The sequence below is a fragment of the Terrapene carolina genome, unplaced genomic scaffold (assembly GCF_002925995.2).
Source record: "Terrapene carolina triunguis isolate 2854851 unplaced genomic scaffold, T_m_triunguis-2.0 Scaffold233, whole genome shotgun sequence".
NCBI lineage: Eukaryota > Metazoa > Chordata > Testudines > Emydidae > Terrapene > Terrapene triunguis.
This window is the reverse complement of record NW_020664584.1, coordinates 6,566,546-6,587,745: the sequence shown is the minus strand read 5'-3', so window position 1 is coordinate 6,587,745 and position 21,200 is coordinate 6,566,546. Positions and strand designations below refer to the sequence as shown.

General features: G+C 48.7%; 1 protein-coding gene across 1 annotated transcript in view; it reads right to left on the bottom strand.

Annotated features, from left to right (window-relative positions):
• Positions 1-5,141: 5,141 nt before the first annotated feature.
• PIGU (phosphatidylinositol glycan anchor biosynthesis class U) overlaps positions 5,142-21,200 on the bottom strand; it is a 40,277-nt gene continuing 24,218 nt past the window's right edge. Inside the window, exons 11-12 of the mRNA XM_024195330.3 lie at positions 19,186-19,328; positions 5,142-7,235 (exon numbers count right to left, since the gene is read on the bottom strand). Coding sequence (XP_024051098.2) covers positions 7,122-7,235; positions 19,186-19,328 — 257 coding nt within the window. The 3' untranslated portion in view covers positions 5,142-7,121. The remainder of the gene's footprint in view (positions 7,236-19,185; positions 19,329-21,200) is intronic.

The following is a 21,200-nucleotide window of genomic DNA, read 5'->3' as shown; positions in this document are numbered from 1 at the left end:
AGAGAATAGAGTTCATCGGAGCAGTGCTGGACTCTGCAGGCATGAGCATTTCTGCCGGAGACACGATGCCAAGCCACGTCAAACATCATTCAAGGCCTCAGGTGATTCCCGACTACTACTGCAAGGGGTTGCCTATGTCTCCTCGGCCACATGGCAGCTTGTACTTACGTGGTCCGGCATGCCAGGCTGAGGCTCAGACCCCTGCAAGTGTGGCTTGCGTCGGCCTATCACCCGGGACGCGACAACCTGGACTTAGTAGTGACAGTACCAGAGCACATACTCGAGTTCCTCCAATGGTGGCTTGAACCTCGGATGGTGTGTGGAGTCCCTGTCCACAGCCCCCAGCCCGCCTTGTCCTTGGTAACGGATGCATCAGCTCTGGATTGGGGTGTGCATTTGGGAGATCTACAAACGCAGGGACTATGGTTTTGGGACGAGCTCTCCCTTCATATCAACATCAAAGAGCTCAGGGCGGTACGCCAAACATGCCAAACTTTTCGGGCCCAGCTACAAGGCCAGTGCGTGGCAGTGAGATTGGACAACACCACTGCCATGTTTTACATCAAGAAGCAGGGTGAAGTCCGTTCCTCCCCTCTGTGTTGAGAAGCCCTCAGACTCTGGGAGTGCTCCATAGCTCACTCCATTCACCTGGAAGAGTCCTATCTCCCAGGGGCTCAGAATGACCTGGCAGACCACCTCAGCAGATCGTTCCACAATCACGAGTGGTCAGTCCATCTGGACGTCAAACACTCCATCTTCCAAAGGTGGGGGTTTCCCCAGGTCGACCTGTTTGCCACCCCCAGCAACAGGAAGTGCCCGATGTTCTGTTCCTTCCAGAATCACAGCCCAGGCTCAGTGACGGACACGTTTCTGCTACCGTGGGGAGGCCGCCTGTTGTACGCCTTTCCCCCCTTCCGTCTGGTGCACGAGGTTTTCTCAAGGCCTGCAGGGACAGAGTGGAGGTAATTCTGGTGGCTCTGGTGTGGCCTCAGCAACACTGGTACATGCTCTTGGAACTGTCAGTGGATGCCCCGATTGCACTGCCACTCCACCCCAACCTGATCACTCAGGACCACGGTCATCTGCTCCACCCACACCTTAAGTCTCTCCATCTCACAGCTTGGAAGCTTCATGATTAAACCCTATGGAACTTCTGTGCTTGGAACCTGTACGGGAGGTCCTACTTGGCAGCAGGAAACCATCCACCAGGGCCACTTATCTAGCTAAGTGGAAAAGGTTCACTTGCTGGTGTGCCCAGCATCACACCCCTCCAATCCAGGTGCTTATACCACTCATCCTAGAGTATCTCCTACCCCTAAAACAACAAGGCCTGGCAGCGTCATCCATCAAGGTACACCTCGCTGCTATCTCGGCCTTCCACCCAGGAGTGTCTGGACGCTCCATATTTGCCAACCCCATGGTGGGACATTTTCTCAAGGGCCTGGAATGCCTCCATCCCCAGATTAGACAGCGAGTCCCTGTGTGGGACCTTAACTTGGTCCTCTCCAAACTAATGGGGCCCCCGTTTGAACCGCTAGCGACTTGCTCCCTCCTCTATCTGTTGTGCAAGGTAGCTTTTCTGGTCGCCATTACCTCAGCACGCAGGGTGTCTGAGTTAAAGGCCCGCACCTCTGACCCACCTTACACGGTCTTCCATGAGGATAAGGTGCAATTTAGGTCTCACCCGGCCTTTCTTCCTAAGGTCATGTCACATTTTCATACGAGTCAAGACATATTTCTGCCTGTTTCCTATCCTAAGCCTCATGCCAGTAACAGTAAGCGGAGGCTGCACTCTCTGGATGTTCAGAGGGCGCTAGCCTTCTACATCCAACGCACTAAGCCGTTCAGAAAGTCGAACCAGGTATTCGTAGCGGTGGCTGACCGGCTGAAATGACTCCCGGTATCATCTCAAAGAATATCTTCCTGGATCACGTCCTGCATCCGCACCTGCTACGAGTTGGCCAAGATCCCAGCCCCGGCACTTACAGGACACTCCACATGGGCACAGGCCTCAGCGGCGGCGTTCCTGACCCAAGTCCCGATCCAAGAAATCTGCAGGGCAGTGACTTGGTCCTCAGTACATATGTTCACCTCTCATTACGCCATCGTCCATCACGCCAGAGATGATGCAGCTTTCAGCAGAGCGGCGCTCCAATCTGCGATTCCATAACTCCGATCCCACCGCCTAGGTAAGGCTTGGGAGTCACCTACTTGGAATCAATATGAGCAATCACTCGAAGAAGAAAGAACAGTTACTCACCTTCTCGTAACTTGTTTTTTGAGATGTGTTGCTCATATCTATTCCAAACCCACCTGCCTTCCCCTCTGTCAGAGTAGCCGGCAAGAAGGAACTGAGGAGGCACCGGGTCGTATACAGAGCATTATGGAGTCGCCACTCCAGGGGGCTCCACAGCCAACTCGATGGGGAAACTGCTAGGGGAAAACCTTTCTGACGACTGTGCATGTGGTGTGTGCCCACCTAATTGGAATGGACATGAGCAACACATCTCGAAGAACAACAGTTATGAGAAGGTGAATAACTGTTCTTTACCCCTCCCTACAGGGAGCCAGTGCAGCAAGCCTAGGAAGTGAAACTGCTCAGAACCAAAACAAAACCAAGCAGGCTAGCACCATTTGGTACCTTGTGCTGTAATCCACACCTGAGCCAAGTGGCTACAAGAAGCCATCAGTGGTGGGAGGGTGTGGATAGGGTTGCCAACCCTCCAGGATTGTCCGGGAGGCGCCAGGAATTAAAGATTATGTCATTTGATGAAACCTCCAGGAATACGTCCAATCAAAATTGGCAACTGTAGGACTGGAGGATTCTGACTGGAAAGCGAGTCCCTTTGCACTGGTGTGAAGGATGATCCAAGGTGTGAGGCAAGAGGAGAACCAGGCCCATTGTACCAAAAGGAGAGAAACGGTGAAATACAAATGGGATGTGCTCTTCAAACATGCGGGGGTATTGTTAATGCAGCACAGGGATTTCATTTTCATGTTGGCGGTGTCCCTTTAGCCACACTGCCTGCTGCTGAATGAACACACGCACTAGCTGGCCCTTCCTCCCCTTGCGGAATCAGGCTGTAAGCTCATCGCCACAGCAGCTCAGCTCTGCGTCGTGCTTCTGACGCTCAGGCCACTCCCAGGACACGGCCCTTACGTGGTCCTTCTACCTCCTGCTTTACCCATTGTCCAGGGAGGCCAGCTGGAGCGGCCCTTTGGTTCCTGGTGCGGCTGAGCCTGGGCTCTTTCTAGGAAAGGCTCATTTCAGCCACAGAAAGGTCATTCAATGCTGAGCACCCACTATTATTTTTCTGTGGGTGCTCCAGCCCCAGAGCACTCACAGAGTCAGCACCTAGGACTCCACGGTGAGTTCTGACCCCATAAAGGGAGATGGGCCAGAGACTCCCTGAAGTCCATTAGGGATTGGTTTAATATGTTATTGATTTAACATGGAAGATGCCCAGAGACTATGGTGATGGGCATCAGTATAAAGCTCCAAGCTCAAATGCAACGAGTGCCATGCCCCTAGCCAGCTCTCTGCAGGCCACCAGTGGTCCCTAGAGCAGTTTGGGACCTTCAGGCACCAATGTTAAATCACTCACTTTGTCAAATTACACAAGATGTAGATGTGAGGACCAGACTGCAAGTGAGATTCCAAATCCACCCTCCAATGCTGGAACTAACGTAGCTGCCTAGAATAAGACCTGCCAGTATAAGGCCATGGAGCTGAAAGCAGCAAAAATGTCATTGCAAGAGAAAATTCATTACGGGTTCCATGATGGGGGAGTCCCAGCCAGATGGCAGCCTGCACCCCACAGATTGGCAGCTGCCACTCAAACACTCAGCTAGCCAGCTCCAGCATCAGTCAAACAGGCTGCATAGAACCTTTTCCGCAACACGATGGGGGTTTAAAGCAATCAAGCCAAGCCTGCGAACGTGTGACCCCAGCCATAGGCCTGGAGCTATCTCAGTTAAGATTTCAGCCATTCTGAAGGGAAGAGGGTGGGTGTTTCTGATTTTGACCCCAAGAGACACACATACAAGCAGTTTCATACCCACAGCTCGCCCCTCCCTCCAGCCCAGATGGGCCCCAGGTCTTGGAGGAAACATGCCCATTCTGGGTAATCCGACAGAAAGAGATCGAGGCTGCTGGGCTTCCATGTGTGTCTAATTCTGAAAACCTCAAGGATGTCCAAGACGGGCAGAAATATTTTCTAAAAAAGCATCAGCAAAGGGTCAGCCCATGGCCCTAGGTTTTATATAATCCACGAGAGCAGCTGGGTCTGAACTCAGGATCCTGCCTTCCACAAGCAGGGGGAGGTGCCTCATGAGGAGAAGCCCCTGTGCCAGGCAATCCGCTTTGGAACAAAACAAACCTCATTTATCCCACACTGAGACCCTGCAACACATGGGAGAGAAAGTGGCTGCTGCCATGACAACTGCCCATGGCAGGACACTGCAGCTCCAGGGCTCCCGCGTGCCAGCCGAGATTAGGATTAAGAGGATGAAAAGGGGGGGAGGGGGAGACCCATGGTAAAACTGGGACACATTTCAACTAGGCAGGGAAGCCAGACTGTCAGTTACATTAACTAATGGCTTTATCAGAGCTGTGTGTGGCTTGAAAGCTTGTCTCTCCCCCCAGCAGAAGCTGCTCCACTAAACACTATCCCCTCACTCACCATGTCATTCTAAAAGTGCCCAAGTCTCACCCCCAAAGAGCACTCTCGGGCACCCCGTTGCCACGGCAGTATCGCCAGCCATCAATTGCTCTGACTTGGCCTTTGGAGGCTGCCATTTGGGCAGGACTAACCAGTTCACCCTCGGAGATCAGGAAAAGCTGATGACTTTGAAGGCCGAGTTTCAGACAACTTTCAAGGGTGCAAATTCAGTTGGCCTAAGCAGCTGTGCTGGCACCATGGCTTGCACGTGGTTATACTGGCTGAGAATCTAGCCCAAAGCCACCTGCTTGCCTCACTCCCGGAAGTGCACAGTACCAAACCGTTGGTCCTGCTCCCTTCCTGCCAGATAGAGTAGCCTCTGGGCTCCTTACCCAGATTTACATTAACCACAATTTAAGACAGTTCAGGCCTTGGAACAAGAAGAATCCTGGATTTATTTAAACAGGAAATGACCCTGGAGTTTTCCTCCAAGCACAAGCCCAAAACAATGGGCTGGGACAGAGGGTAAGGAGCCCCTCGGCCCCCCAGCATCACTGCTGCACAGAGCACTCGGAAAGCATTTAAAACTTGCATGATTTATTATTCACTTTGTGATGTGCCCCGAACACTTGACCGCCGAGGGGAGAGCTGGTTCTGAGTGCCCTTCTGCAGCCAGGATCAGGAGCCTCTCTCTTCCCGGGGATTCCCACGCGGGAGCGGCTGGGTGTTGTGTACAGCAGGTTGGACTCAGCCCAAACCCACCCGCCCAAGCGCCAACAGTAGTGCAATAAGGCAAGAGTTTATCGTTTTCTTACAAAAAGCCATTGGAACAACTGCTCAACCAGACAGAAAATGTAGGAGAAAGGGCACCACGTCCAGCGGAGTGACTCTGTAAAAGTGGCCGGGGGAAGGAAGGGTATGACTGTGTCTCAATCGTTCTCTGCTGAACGTGCTCGGTTTAAAAGTAAAACGATGAAAGGGGGTTTCGAATTAGCAGCCCTTCACACCCCCTTGGGATCTGAGAGTTGAGCTGGGTTCTCTCTGGTTTGTGTTGCCAGCATCAGTGCCAAGGACCCTGGCTAGGATCCTGCTTGGTTTCTTGGAGCTGTGTCAGGTCTGAAGAGTTAATAGTAGCAGCAAAACTTATCTTGGTCCCTAAAGTGTGTGGCTCTGGCACACAGAGACCAGAGCTGGGGAGTAAGATGCCATTTTTGCATAGTCACTTTTCTGAGCGTAGCCCCATTTTAATGCTGCTCTAGGTGCGAGGGAATAACACTTTGGGTAAATGTCTCTTCTTGCTAAGTGGCTGCAGCCCATTTGGAGCCCAGGCACCCCAAAGTACTAAAAGGCTCCTTCCAGTTTGGATTTGTATTTCTAGATAGAGGAATTCTCCCTCCTGGCCTGTCTCCCAAAATCCCAGAGTGGGGCAGCTCCAGGATCTAAACACAAGCCCCAAATAATAAGAGGGGGTAGGCTGAATGGGAGGGACCTTCCTAGGAAACTGAAGCACTGGGCTGACACTCTGTATTCCACATGCAGCCATCCTCCACATGGATTCAATAAGTGATGCTATGTTATTTCTATTATTTTGTCCTTTCCCCTGAAACCTCACAATGCTGCTGTCTAGCTTCCAAAGGGATAGTCTCTCTTTTCCCTTAAAGGGAAACCCCCAGACTATCCCCAACCCTCCCTCTCCATGCACTCACTTCCCTTCCCAGTCTTCCTGGTGGTTTGTATTTCAGTTTGGTGATTTTCCTGTACATCCCTCCCAGATGGTTCATGCTATCGCTTTCCCTTTGCTATGGAAAGCCAATGGATCATCTATTCATTGCAGGAGCTGTCCACTGTGCAAGAAACTCTCTGATTTCCAGACGCAACGACAGAATGAAGGAACAAGTGTCTGAGTCAGTCACAGCTAAGTCCCCAGAGCTTGCTGCATGCCAAGCGGGAGCATCGCTGAGGAAAGCAATGAAGGAGGAGGAACCAAAGCAGTCTACAAAGAGATTTCCAGTGGCAGTCAGTTCCCGAAAGAGAAACACACATCTCCAGTGGTTTTCCCCACAAGTGATGATAATAAATTAAAGGGTTTATGGCCTTAACTCTCTAGGCCTGAGATGCAGCCCTGACGTCAGCCCAGCTACCTGCTCCAATCCCTGCTGGACTGCCCGAAACTGATGGTTGGTGTCATAGCAGAAAGCACAGCGAAGGAAAAAGAGAGGTGCTTCGACAGAGGCCACGTGGCCCTAGCAGCAGCAGTTTTTGGCCAGTTCTTATGATCTTGGCTTTGACCTCAACGTCACTGCCAATGAGGGTACTCCCATCCAAACCTCAGCCCTTTCTTCCACCGCAGTAGGTAACTTCCCACCAGTCAGACCACTCTCAGGGAACCCTCCCCACCCACCCCAAGCTTTGCGTGTTTCAGATAGAAGTCCATTCCCCAAGTCATGCAGGGCAGGGTGATTATTTCAGAACCAGCATGGCCTCCGTCCCATCTTTCCTTGTCAAGTAGAGTCCGTGAGTGAGGTAGTACTCTCGCCGGAGGAAGGCGTAGAAATAATCAGAGATGAGCAGGATCTGCAGAAGTGAAATGTACAGGGTGTAAGTGACACTTCAGACCAAAGACTAGCTAGCTTTACAGACCACTGATGCAAAGCTCTCTTTCCCATATCACTCCCAGCCTCATCTCTCATTCAGGAGAGCAGTAACACAACCCAATCCGACCTCTCCCATCTCAGAACCCCATGCTGATCACTTCTAATGGTCTTTAGTTTAAAGTCTGATCACTTCTGAGTGACTGTTTTATTCAGAAAGGACAAGAGCCTAGGAAGGACTAGAAGAAAAGCCACAAACACTCAGGGTCTAACACAAAAGGAAACGAGATAGAGGCTTTAGAACTTCAGTGCTACCAATACACATTGTACTGATGGGTAAATCGCAGGAAGACTAAGGCCCAGCTTTTTAAAGGTATTTAGGTGTTGCATGCTGAGCGGAGCAATGCCTATACACCTTTCAAAATCTGGGCCTAAGTGACTTGCTCAGGTTATTACAGCAAGTCAGTGGCAGAGTGGGAAAGAGACCACAGGAGTCCTGGGCACTAACCACTAGGCTACCCTTCCTCCCAAATGAATCTCTATTTTGCAGTGAGGCCCCATTGTGCTGGGTCCTGTACAAGTGTACAGTACAAGGCACCATTGTTTGTGAAAACTCAAGAGCTAACTCAATGAACAGTTCCGGGGCGAAGGCCTAAACTCCAACATTTTGGAAGGGCTTGTTTTCTGTAACTGCCAACCCGGGCAGCTCCCACAACAGTGAGTGCCAAAGTTTGATCATTCTTAAAACACTATTTGTTATTTACCTACTTGCCATTCATCCACTGATCCCATTGTCCCCATATCTGCCCATCAGCACTTGGATCCAGTCCGCCTGGGAACAAAAGCAGTCACATTCACCAGTGACCCTGACCCATTCTGGAGCTGGAGGCCTTTATAGCACTGAACCGGGGTAGCTATCACTATAACAACCAAATAACAGCGTGTCATAGCTGCAAAGCACTTCCTGAGCATTCATTATGCTACTCCGTGAATTCATTCAAGATGGAATCTTATCTGACAGTCCTGGGTGCTGACTGGACCAAGGGAATGGGGTGATGGGCTGGGTTGGAGAGGTAGGAAGGGAGCTGCACTGTCAGCAGGAGGCAGTTTGGTGGTGGAGTAGGTAATGTGGCTGCAGATGGGAGGGCGGGGCAGGTCTGATGGAGTGGGAAGGGCAGGGGATTGTGGAAGTGTGGGTGGTCAGTGGGGCTGGCAGAGACGGAAGGGGAAAGCACGAGGCAGCAGAGAACTGAGGCAAGGCTGGGAGAGAAGGAGCTGGGGGGCAGTGCCTGAAGTGAGGTGTGAAAGAAGGCTCAGATCTCCCGCTATCTCCCACAGGGCTCACTTCACAAAGATGAATCAGCACTTCCATGGAAGGCTGTCAAAATTTTTTCTGGAAAACAATTCTGCTTCCAGATCCTACATTTTCTGCATCCCCTTCCCCACCCTGACTCTTTATTACTGAAGAAATCTGCAGCTTAAGGAGCTCATCTCTAAAACCCTGCAACAACACAACTGCTTGCTGTGAAAAGGAGGATGCTGTTCCCAGTCAAGGCTGATTCCTTCAAGCAGAAGCTCTGGCACATCTTGTTTGGACATGCCGCTCTCACTAGTGGCACAGCAACACAGGAGGTGTCAATAGCCTCAAGCGAAAGAGGCTCTAAGTCCCATCCAAGGCACCGGCAAAGACACCTGTAGTTAGTATTCTCTGGTTCCAGGGGAAATCAGTGTTACCTTGCATGAAGGATGCTGACAACAGGTGATCCCCCATAGCTGCAACACATTCCAGGAAGGCAATCTACTCATTAGGTGCACCAGCACAAAGCTTCCACTAATCTTCCCTTTAGACTGACAGCCTTGCTTATGCGTGGACATGCCAAGATGCAAGCCTGGACCTTATGTGTAGTAAATACACACTCTCCTTCCACGGGGTTTCTTTCTGGAATATTTATTTTCTCTAGCACAGATGGGGAAATAATTCCCACCCATTGTCACTGCAAACGTCTCCAGCTATATGGAACTTTTAGGAGCCCCTTGTAGCTGAGGCCTGGCCTGACATGAGTAATTAACTCCTGGAAGGGGGCCTCATTTCTTGGAGGACACAATTAGGGAGGTAAACAGATCATTAAGTTGAAACACACACTATGTCTGAGCCAGCTAAGATAAGAAGGAGAACACCCAGGGAACCATTTACTAACAATGGACAAGATTAGTTAGGAATGTAAAGATGAGGTAAGGAGTAGGTTGAACGTGGACATGCATGGACAGAGCATGCTGCACAGGGACTGGTTCCTGCAAAGTAACCACAGTCCAAAAGTGTGTGATATAATATATTGTAAATGCAATGAGATGTGTAAATGTATATGAAGGGAAAGGATTTCTGTGTAACCTTGGATGCGTGGTACACCCTATAACCATTGATGGATACGTCCATCAATGGCTATTAGCCAGGATGGGCGGGGATGGTGTCCCTAGCCGCTGTTGCCAGAAGCTGGGAATGGGCGACAGGGGATGGACTGCTTGATGATTACCTGTTCTGTTCATTCTCTCTGAAGCACCTGGCATTGGCCACTGTCAGAAGACAGGATACTGGGCTAGATGGACAATTGGTCTGATGCAGTATGGCCGTTCTTATGTACTCACTACACTTGAGTTTGATCAACTCAGAGTAGCTTTGCTGTATGCCAAATAAAGACACCCGAGTGATGAAATCTGGAATCAAACTGACCCCAGAGAACCGGATGAAGTTTTCTCCCAGAACTGGACAAGGTGTCTGAATAAGCTGAAAAAGATCTCGGAGGGAATCCCAACGGCCCAGACTTGTTGCACTGGAAGAAGCTAATGCTCTGTCTGACGTGGCATCCCATCTCTAATAATAACCAAAGCTGGATGCTTCAGAAGAAAAAGTGTAAAATCCAAAATAATACCCTTCGCTCTGCAACGTCTCCTGGGGGGAGTTTCTGTCTAACTCCACTTGTTTAAGCCTTGAGAGCTAACGATTTTCAATTGGTTAAAGTCCTGAGCAGGGAAGCCACAAGAGTTTCAGTTTAGGCCATTTCCCTCTCCTAGCATCCTGCTAAGAAATACCTGGGCAGAGGAAGGAAGAAAAGTGACTCAGGAAGGGTTTGCAGTCGTACTGGCCACAAGGGTGACCTGTCAGACACTGCAATATACTAGTAAAAAGAGATGCACACGACAACTGGTCCCACTCTCTCCAGAGCTGCCAGTAACAGCCACCTCAGGTTTTCCCCACAGGGTCATTTCAGTGATGACAGGAATGCCTACCACTTACATGATACTGTTCTTTTGCAGGGTGCTGTGCAGACATTAATGAAGCCTCAGAACAGTCCCATTTCACAGTTGGGGAAACTGAGAAGTTAAGTGACTTTCTCCAGACCCCACACCAAGCCAGTGGCAGTGCCAGGACTAGAACTCAGAACCTAGGCAAGTCACAGCCCCTGGGTTCCCCAGATTCTCCACATGAGGTTAATTACCTCAGCCATGAGATGGTGAGGCTCAACTCATTAACATCTGGAAAACACTTCAACAGCCTCATATAGAGGCACCACAGAAATGTAAAATATTGTCTATAAATCTGCCTTGTCCTGAACCACTAGGTTAGTCCATAAATCACTCACAACTGCACCCATTTGCTGCAAGACTTGTTTTGGCCCGTGACTGAAATATTCACATCTTCCAACTGTTAAAAGCATGAGCACTCCTGTGAATACACAGCTCTGCTGCAGCCAAACAACTCTGAGAGCGGCATCATGTGTGCAATGAGAAAGCATCTCTATGCTAGAGAGCTGAGAGCCCCTGGATGGCATTTCTACCTCTCAGTTATCCTTGGAAGTGTAACATGACACTCCATGTGGGAGTGCATCTCTCTGCCTGCAGCATCCACTTGCTATTAATGACAGGGCAGACTGACTGTAAGGGCCAGTCTACACTGTGAAACAGAATGGGGACAACTGTGTTGTAACTGGTTTACACCATAGATTGTATGTGTAGTTTTGTTGGCATCCTAAGGAGCCCCAGAGGTCTGGCAGAATAGTTGGTGAGGGAGGCAGTGTTGCCTAGTGGCCAGAACTCTGGCCTGGGACTCAGGAGGCCTAGGATCTATTCCCGCCTCTGCCAAAGGGCAGTTGGGTGACCTTGGGCAAGTCATTTCACTGCTCCGTGCCTCAGTTTCCCCATCTGTAAAATAGGGATAATGAAGCTGACCTCATTTGTAAATTGCTTTGAGATCTACTGACGAAAAGCGCTACATCAGAGCTAGGTACTATTATTAGTGACAGTGCATCTTAATGTGCACCAACCAGGCTGTCTGCTGAAATAAATATACAAATGAGTGGGTACTCTGATGATCACACATTAATTTCAAGGTCAGATTGGTCTGGGGCTGAATCTCCCATGTGGGACAGCACAGCAAAAAGGCTGCCAGACCCAAGAAGGGACTGGCACTGCAAAGCTCAGATGGGGGGGCACGTGGCCACAGGGTGGGTAATCTTTCACGCTAATCGCACAGTCCCCTATCACACAGGCACTTCTCACCTGCCTCCCTTCAGATTTCACCCCCTCATGGAACATGCAGTCATGCTTCCCACAGGAACAGGAACAGCACAACTCTATTAAAAGCCCTGGAGTCACCACTTTCTAGAATACAAATTTTATACCGTGACCATCTTTAGAAAAAGTCGATAATCAGTTACCACACAGCAGCATACTTAGAACAGGAGGTAGGCACGGTACCTTAGACAGCATGGTATGGTATCTCTTGGGAAGTGCTGATTTTAATGGAACTTTTTTAATGCACAGAAGGGGTCTGAGTTACGACTGCTGCAGGGAACACAGATTATAAAGGCACAGAAATCAAAGTGAAGTCCCAGTGTTGCACTAATACAGCTTTTTGCATACAACAATAGCTCCAATCTGGTATTGATTGGCATGTGAGTAACGGTGAAAACAACAATATTGCTGCCCTGACAGGAGGACAGAACAGGTAGAGTCCCAGGGTGGGCCAGCTCCCTGCAGCCCTCAACCCCAAGTAGTGGGGAGGGCTTCTCCCTGGAAAAGGCAGGCCTAAGAGGAGCCTGACGTTCACAAAATAATGGTAAAAGTAATCCAAGACCAGTCGCTCAGCAATAGACCCATGGCCCTATCCATGGCCAAGGCACGGTCGGAATATCAGCCCTCACCATTCTCAAGGGAGGTGGGTGAGCGTTGTTATCCACAGTCTACAGATGACGACTCTAAGGCACAAAGAGATGAAGCGATTTGGCTACAGTAACTCCTCAGTACTCTGTGACCATACAGTGCCCTGACTGGGGCTGTTAGGTGCTGCTCTCACATAAATTCTTAAAAACACCTGTGACAGAGCCAAGGCTAGATCTTAGGGCTTCCCGAATCCCAACCTTGTGCTCCTTTGCCATTCCTCGCAGCCCTTTGCCTTTCTGAGAAGCAAGGCCAGTCACTTCAGATAACCAGCTCTGGCCAAGTCAAGCTGCAGATGCCCTGGCTTCCCCGCCACTGTGAATGATGACATCACGCATGCCAAAAACAAGGACACAAGAAACAACCCTTTGCGAATCCCTATTTTCTTTCCTATCCTTTACGGCCCTTGGTGACATTTTGCTCTCACGGACAGTAACCAAAGCGCTAGCAGCAGCTCCTTTTTGTGAAGGCTCCCAAAGAAGTCAGCCTGTGACATTACAGCGACAGGTTCCTTGTTAAACAGCCAGAGAGTTATGGGATCTTACAAAGAGGTGGTTTATTTCCCACACCCTTTAAACTTAATGCTGATACGCTGCAGCTTGTGGAAAAACTGCTGCGCCCACCTTACACAAAAAGCCCACAGGTTAAAACAGGACAGCACCCCGGGGAACAGATTTGATGTGAACGCGGATAACAGGCAACTTCTAATGTATCTTGAGCAGGACAGCAAACGCTTTAAACTGGTTCCAATGTTTTGTTTGATTTTAGCCTTAGGCTTTTTGCTTAGAGATTGCTCTCATTCTTCCTTTAGAAAATGAATACAGTCCAGTAGAGGTTTTAGGAGCCCGTATGATACTGACACACAACAACCAACCACTGTTCCTTCAGCTAGACAGAGTGTGAGAGGCTGCTACTTGTGGGGAAAGTTCCAATCTTCCCCACCCCTGATTTTTGCCTAAAACTTGCTCCTGATATAAATTAAAAAAAAAAAAAAAAAATCCGTCATCTTTTCTGGCTTCTCCTCAAAACTGATGAAATCTCCCAGCAATCTGCAGAGTTTGGATTAAAGTGGTCTAAGCCCTCCTGAATGCATTTTATGCCTTAAAGTGAAATACAACTGATCGAAGAATAGTTAAAGAAATACAAACATAACAAAAGGAAAGTTGTGCAAATCTTGTCTGTACACAATCTTGCCGCTGTCGACGCAAGAGCCTTCTCCTATGCAGCCCCTGGAGTCCTGTACCTCAATGTCTCATCCACTCATACTCTAAGATCACTCAGAACTCCTCCATTTCCATAACCTACCTGAAAATGGATCTTTTCTCCTTGCTTAATATATCTGATTTCTCTCAGTCTTTACTTGTTATTTATACTCTGAAAAGCATTTTAGGATACTGATGAAAGAATCTTCACAAAACAAACATTTACTTTGTATTCTATTTTGTGTTAAAATGCATTTGATCAATGGGTTTAATGCAATATAAACGGAAGATCCTTCTTTGTTAAAGAAATAACTTTGTAAGATAGATGGTTCTCATATGACAAACACATACTTCCTGGGTGATGAGATGACTAAGGAAAACATTTTCAAAAGCGCCCAAGTCCTGTTGATTTTCTCTGAGACTCTGGCTCTTAAGTAACTTAGGTTCTTTTGAAATTGTACTTAAGTCTCATAAGGCCTGTACAAAAGTCTCATAATGGCCCTTTTGTCATTGACCTCAATGGATGCAGACACGTAGTATTTATAGCTTTATGACCACCCTGGGTATTATTCTTTATGTAACTGCTGTTATTCTTGGTAATGCATCTTGCTGAGGAGGGGGAAGTTTCCAAACTGGCCAGCTGCATTTCTAAGTCTATATGAAAACAACTCAAGATAACTATTAAATGACAGAAAACCACTGCTCCTCCCAGACCACATCAGTGGGCAAGTAATTCGTTGCCTTGAATTCAAGGTTTGCTAGCTTGCTGTACCGCTGGCTAGGAAATCTGTGCACAAGGATCTCAAGAAAGGTTTACACAGCGACAATCTGGAGGGGTAAAAGAGTTTCTGGCAGTTCAGCAAACAAAGGTCACACACAGACAATGCATGCTCTTGCATTACTATCACAGTATTTTTCATCCTGTTGGCTCCCCAGGCATGCTGCAAACTGAAATAGAGATGGAGACTATATACACAGGGATAACTCCGTCCACTAGCGAAGTGGTGATAAGATGCAGGGTGAAACAAGGAAGCTGTTTAACAACATGCAGCAAAGCTATACAACCGGTTAGCAAGTGAAGAAGAATTCTTTGTCTTGCTGAAGCTACAAGGGATTTAAAGAAAGCAGAACATAATTACCCACGCTGGAATGTGGCCAAATCACTTTTACAACTGTTCCCTGTACAAAGATTTCCATGGGAACTTTAATGATCACAAGTGGTCAGGACCTCGACAGCACCTGCAACAGCCTAGCACCATGTTGATGTATTGGTTCTGCACTCACTCAGAAAGAAGCAGTGTCGCCATGGCCCACATCTCCAGCATCACTACCTGCAGCATCTAGGCATCCCTTGGAGGTCTCCTATTCAAGCACTGAACTGGCCTGACCTTCTAACAACATCACAGCACAAAGTAGTATCGTCTGCTGCATGACCCTACACAGGTCACTTGATCAAACTGAAGGTGCCAGCCAGAAAAACGGATTCCAATTTGTTTTCTTGAATCTAATAGCAAAATAATTCTAGATACCTTGCAGACACAGCACCCTCCCAAAAATAAATAAAAAGAGAGATTTCCAATGGACTGCCCATTTCAGGACAGTAATTATTTCTGTTTAAAGCTCTAATGGGTATTGTGTGTTTGTGTTTTGGAACTTTAAGATGATGGCTGGCCAGAATGCAGCTTGGCCAGTCATTAACAGCCCTCTGATGACTGCAACATACTATCTGCAGGGCAGCACTGAAGGCCAGAATGATTAATGCCCAGGGATGCGCCAGTTTTGAAACTGCAACTGGGAGAACCTGAAAGTCAAGACAGGAAGGGAGTCCTTGCAACGCCAACAGGAATGCTGAGGTCACAGACAAGACTGCTTTGGTGCTACCCTCCCTTCCTTTTAAAGCAGGTCTGACAAGAAAAGCTGTGTGAGTAACTGATTTTTCAGTTTGCTGTCAATTCCAGGAATAGGGTCAAACTCAAACCAAATTTTTTAATAATTTTCAATGAATTGAAAAAGTCAGAAAAATTCCATTTTGGATCAGACAAAACGTTTTGGGTATTTTAAACTTTGTTTTTACAAAGGAAAAGGAAATGAAGGCCTAGATGGTGATGTCATGCCCAATAGCCCGGTAGGATTGGCACTCACCTGGGATGGGAGAGGGTCTCCCTCTAGGTGAGTACCCTAACTACCAGGATACGAGGTCATTCTCTCTTTCTCCCCGTCTGGCACATTAGCCATTCAAGAATTTTATACGAAGTGGAACAGCTTCAACAGGACAGCCGGAGAGACACCCACCCCAGAGCATTGCGCTGGCAGCGGAGCGAGCTGAGTCTGCGGGGGAGGGGGAACTGCAGGGGAGGGGCCAGGGGCTGGGCAAGAGGGTCCCGCGGGCCAGATGTGGTCCATGGGCCGTAGTTTGCCCACCTCTGGCTTAGGGCCAGGGTGCAATGGAACTGATGTGGCCCTGTCTGCATGGAGGTTCAGGGTTCTGGGAGTTCATGTACAGGGTTCCACACATTCTACCTTCCACAAAGCACAGCACCACTGAGGGTCCCTGCATCCCAGCACATGGGAGATTGGGGGATAAGGTAGGCCAAGACAAACCGGGAGACTACAGGGATCCACTGGACATAGAATCATAGAATATCAGGGTTGGAAGGGACCTCAGGAGGTCATCTAGTCCAACCCCCTGCTCAAAGCAGGACCAATCCCCAGACAGATTTTTACCCCAGTTCCCTAAATGGTTCAATCCTCGAGGATTGAACTCACAACCCTGGGTTTAGCAGGCCAATGCTCAAACCACTGAGCTATCCCTCCCCCCAAACATCTGTGGGGGGGAGGGGGGGAAGGGAGGCACCCAGTAGGAGTGCCTACAGCACTCCTATGGCAGCTCTGAGAGCTTAGTGATAGCTACAGAACCACTCTATCATCTGTTTGTGACCTGAAGGGCAAAGGGAACATCTTGCTTTTATTAAAAGTGATGACTCACTAATGCTCTAATTTGCTACTTCACGTATTGTGAACATTGTTGAGGCAGTCCAACTCCCTGACTCCAGCAGAAATACGGGTCTTTCCACAAACTAAACCCATCCCTTCTAGCGATAGGGGCAATTTCCCTCACGGTGCTGTGTTACAGACAAGCAGAATCTCATAGGATGTGAGAAGATTGCTGCCTACTATTGCTTCATTGGAGGTCCCACTGGACCTGTAGGCTACACTTCAGCAGTAGGGATGGTGGGCAAGTTAACGTGTGCCGCTGGAGTCTGCCATTCAGCAGACAAATGCGCTTCCTCCAGTGATCATCAGTCAACTGTTAATTTTCAGTCTTAGTTGGGATCATTATAACATCAGCATGATTAAATCACCATCCTTAGCATCACTAAGTGCTACACACATCTAGCAGCAGCAGCAGGCGGACACTGGTGCTGACTGAGGCCACACTCCTGTGTTTGGGCTTGTTTTTGGACAGAAGCACTAGTGGGAGCATAAGAAGGAGGCCTGCCAACCCTTCTGTTATGTCTCCCCAGACCACCAGAAAGAAAAATAAATTAGTCAATGTGGGCCACTGATTCCTGTCTTAAATCTGATGACCCTTTCAGCTAGCACGCAAACACTCCTGCTCTGTATGTCCACAACAACTTTCATCTAGGATCACAAAGTGCTTTCTAACTGTTAATTTAAGTCAGTCCCCGCAACACTCCTGTGAGACAGGCAAGTATTATTCCCATTTTACAGAGGGGGAAACTGAGGCAGAGAGAAAGGAAATGACTTGCCTAAAGTTACTGTCAGAGGAAGAATTGGGAACAAAATTCAGGAATTCATGATTTTCAACCTTGTGGTCCTCTCTCCAGACCAATCATCTCTGCTGATTTGGACAGCCCTTCCTTGCACACTTACTTCTCTGCACAAGAGGTGAAACTGCTTACTGCACTAGGGGTTGGTTGTTTCTGACACTGAAATCAGAAAGGTGTTTGGGAGAACAGACAGACAAAACTTCTGAGCACAGAAATTGCACAAAAAACTGTGGAAGTCTGAAGTGATCCAGTAAGACTGAGAACACAACCCTCTGTGCATTTTCTTTCCAATTACAAAGCTACATGAAATTGCAGTTTTACTGCTCCCCTCACATATTAGCTAAGTGCATATTTAGAGAGCTAAAGAACCACCATCTGTCCCTGATTTCTCCTACGACCCACTGATTATACTATTTTGATCAGTATCTTTATAGCCATCTCTCCCACTCTTACCACCGTTTGCTTTCACATTTCAGAACTTTCACCCTTTATAAATCTGTGTTTTAACTGCACAAATGGCTCATTTCTGGCCTCTCAGTAAGCTTGCCTGTCTAGTACAAGGTGAAGCACACCCCCCCAGAGTGCCAAAGGGATAGAGGTGGTCTAATTTTTAACATGAAAAGAATATTCAGTTTCTTCAAAGGGCGAACAAAGAAATTGACGCAAGGCTCAGTGAAGATCAGCAATATGGAGTGGCTTAGTTACTCCTTTAAGTTTTCTGCACACAAACTGTAAATGGGAGAAGTGTGGATGGTGTTTGGGGATCTGTCTATTGCCAGTAAATACTAGTTTACAAAATGGAAAAAGAAATTAGCAAGTTGCAGAAATTGTGGACAAGGGTCTCAATCCCACGAGGTGCTGAGCATGTTCAGTCTCAGTGACGTCAACAGGAGCTGGGGATGACCAGCACCTTGCAGGACTTGAGCTCAAGAGAAGGAAAGAAGATTATCTGGATACTTTTGGGTATTAACTTTCCTGTGTAGGACGTTAACTTAAATACAAGCTTTTACTGCTGTTTTACAAATCTGCCAGCTTCCAAACCAGACACCTGGGATCCTTCCTTTATTTCCAAGCTACAGGCTGTATTTTTTGCAGCATAAACTGGACAGAACATTAAGATATGGTTCAAGTAATCAGAATAGTTCTGCTTCTTATTAATGTGTTAGAACCTCGTGACTAAGCTCTTGGCAGCGCAGATCTCAGCTTGACAAGAGAGCCAGGACGCTTGCTACAATCAGTGCAGGATGCACAAAATGGACCATATTCTGTAACACCGGGGTTCTCAGCCTTTTCTTACTGAGCCCCCTCGCCCCCCCGAACATGCTATAAAAGTCTCCACGGCCCACCTGTGCCACAACTGTTTTTATGCATATCCAGTAGACTAAAAGCCAGGGCTGGCATTAGGGGGTAGCAAGCAGAGCAACTGCCTGTGGGGCCCCACACCACACGATGGCCAGCAAAGCGAACTTGCTTGGGCTTTGGCTTCAGCCCGCCCACAGCTTGGGCTTCGGCTTTCTGCCCCGAGCCCCAGTGAGTCTAACGCTGGCCCGGCTTTCGGTTTATTGTGGAGGATCCCATTAAACTTGCTCGTGGCCCCCCAGGGAGCCCCAGACCTCTACTTGAGAACTGCTGCTGTAGCAGACCCAGATATCGCTTCTTTGACAGTCATGTTACCAGGCACCCAGCTGTGCTGCATAAGTGTTGCCAATTGCCTCATTTTACTAACCTGCCCTACATTGAACGTCAAAGTGATGGCATAATAAAAATTGGAATTGGCGCTTCCTGCGTAAATCCAGAGATGCCAGAGCACTGGGAACAGCAGGGAACAGGCAATGAGCACACAGGATAAGATAAAGATGTTCCGAAGGACTGTAAGAAAAAACAAAGATATTATAACAGTGTAGTTGAGATACTAACAAGCAGCCTACCTATGTCACCTGAGGATGGTGCTTAGCATGTCTATAGCGCCACCCAGCAGGTTGGAGGCACTAATTAAAGGGTGGTTCTCTCCACCAGCACAACCAGGAGTGGCGCCAGGGTTTTTGCCGCCCTAGGTGGCAGCACTCCTCCTCTGAAGCTGCGTTCTCAGCGGCGGGGGTCCTTTCGCTCCGGGTCTTCGGGGCACTTCGGCGGCAGGTCCCGGAGCGAGTGAAGGACCCGCCGCCGAATTTCCGCTGAAGACCCGGAGCGGAAGAAACCCCTCTGGGCAGCCCTGATTCTCGGCGGCATTTCCGCGGCCGCTTTTCTTCCCACCCAGAGGAATCGCCACCGAAATGCCGCCCCCCCACATCCTGCCGCCCTAGGCGACCGCCTAGGGTCGCCTAGTGGAAGCGCCGGCCCTGAGCACAACCTTTCATAATGATAAATATTTGCTATATTAAACCCGCTATTGCATTCTATAATAAAACAACTGGGATTTTTCTTTAAAAGAAAAGAATGTTGCCTGTTTAATTTTTAATTGGATCTCCCATTTTGCGGCTCCTGGTTTCCAGGAAGTGCTGCTTTGATAACAGCAAAAGCAGGAGACCTCACAACAGCAGCAGGGGGCAGTGTCTCTGAGTTATTCAAGAGCCATTAAAGCTCATTCTCTGAGAGGGATATTGCACCTCACCTCAGCATCAAATCAGGTTGCTGTGCTTGCCTACAGGAGAGCTGGAGTGATCAATTATTGAAGGTACCCAAATCACTTTGGATTAGCCTGGAACCCAGGGGAGCTTTCCAATTGGCTGTCAATGTTGTCATAAAGGATGCAGACCATTCTCCCTTATAACTATAATAGGACATTGCAGGATAATAGAATCATAGAAGTGTAGGACTGGAAAGGACCTCAACAGGCCATGTAATCCACCCCCCGCACTTAAGGCAGGACTACGTAATAACTAGACCAGGGGTCGGCAACCTATGGCACGTGTGCCAAAGGCGGCACGCGAGCTGATTTACTGTGGCACACTGCTGCCAGCCTGGGGTCCCGGCTGCTGGCCCCGCTCAGCCTGCTGCCGGCCTGGATGGACAGAACCCCGGGCCGGCAGCCGGGACCCCAGCTGGCAGGGGCCGGGAGACGGAACCCCAGACTGCCAGCGGGCTGAGCCGCTCAGCCCGCTGCAGGCCTGGGGTCCCAGGTGCTGGCCCCACTCAGTGCGCTGCCAGTCTGGGGTTCCATCCGCCGGCCCCTGTAAATGTAAAATGTATTACTGGCACGCGAAACCTTAAATTACAGCGAATAAATGAAGACTTGGCACACCACTTCTGAAAGGTTGCCGACCCCTGAACTGGACCATTCCTGACCGGTGTTTGTCTAACCTGTTCTTACAAAACCTCCAATGAGGTACTGAAAGAGGATTGTCTTTCTTGGGTAGCCATGGTCCCTTGGCTGTGCATACCTGGAGCGCCCTGCACACCCATGGTAAACCAAGGTGTTTTGGAAACGTGCTGCCTCGGTCAGTCAGGCATGGCTGCCTAAGGGATCAAGTCTAACTGATGGAGTTACTGGGCTATATTATCAAGGCTGTTTTATCCTCTGCTATAGTAATTCCAAGACTGGAGGAGCAGCTGTCCTCAAAGGAAGTAAAAAGCCCCACCTACTAGTAACTAGTGCTGCCACAGAGAACCAACCATGGGTCACTTCAATGAAGCCCTGACTACATGACAACCATTCAATCCCCTTCGTTCTTCCTCTTGTTCCCTTTTGAGGGCTCAGGATTAGCTTGGATTTTCAAAGAACATATAATTTGTAATGATTTC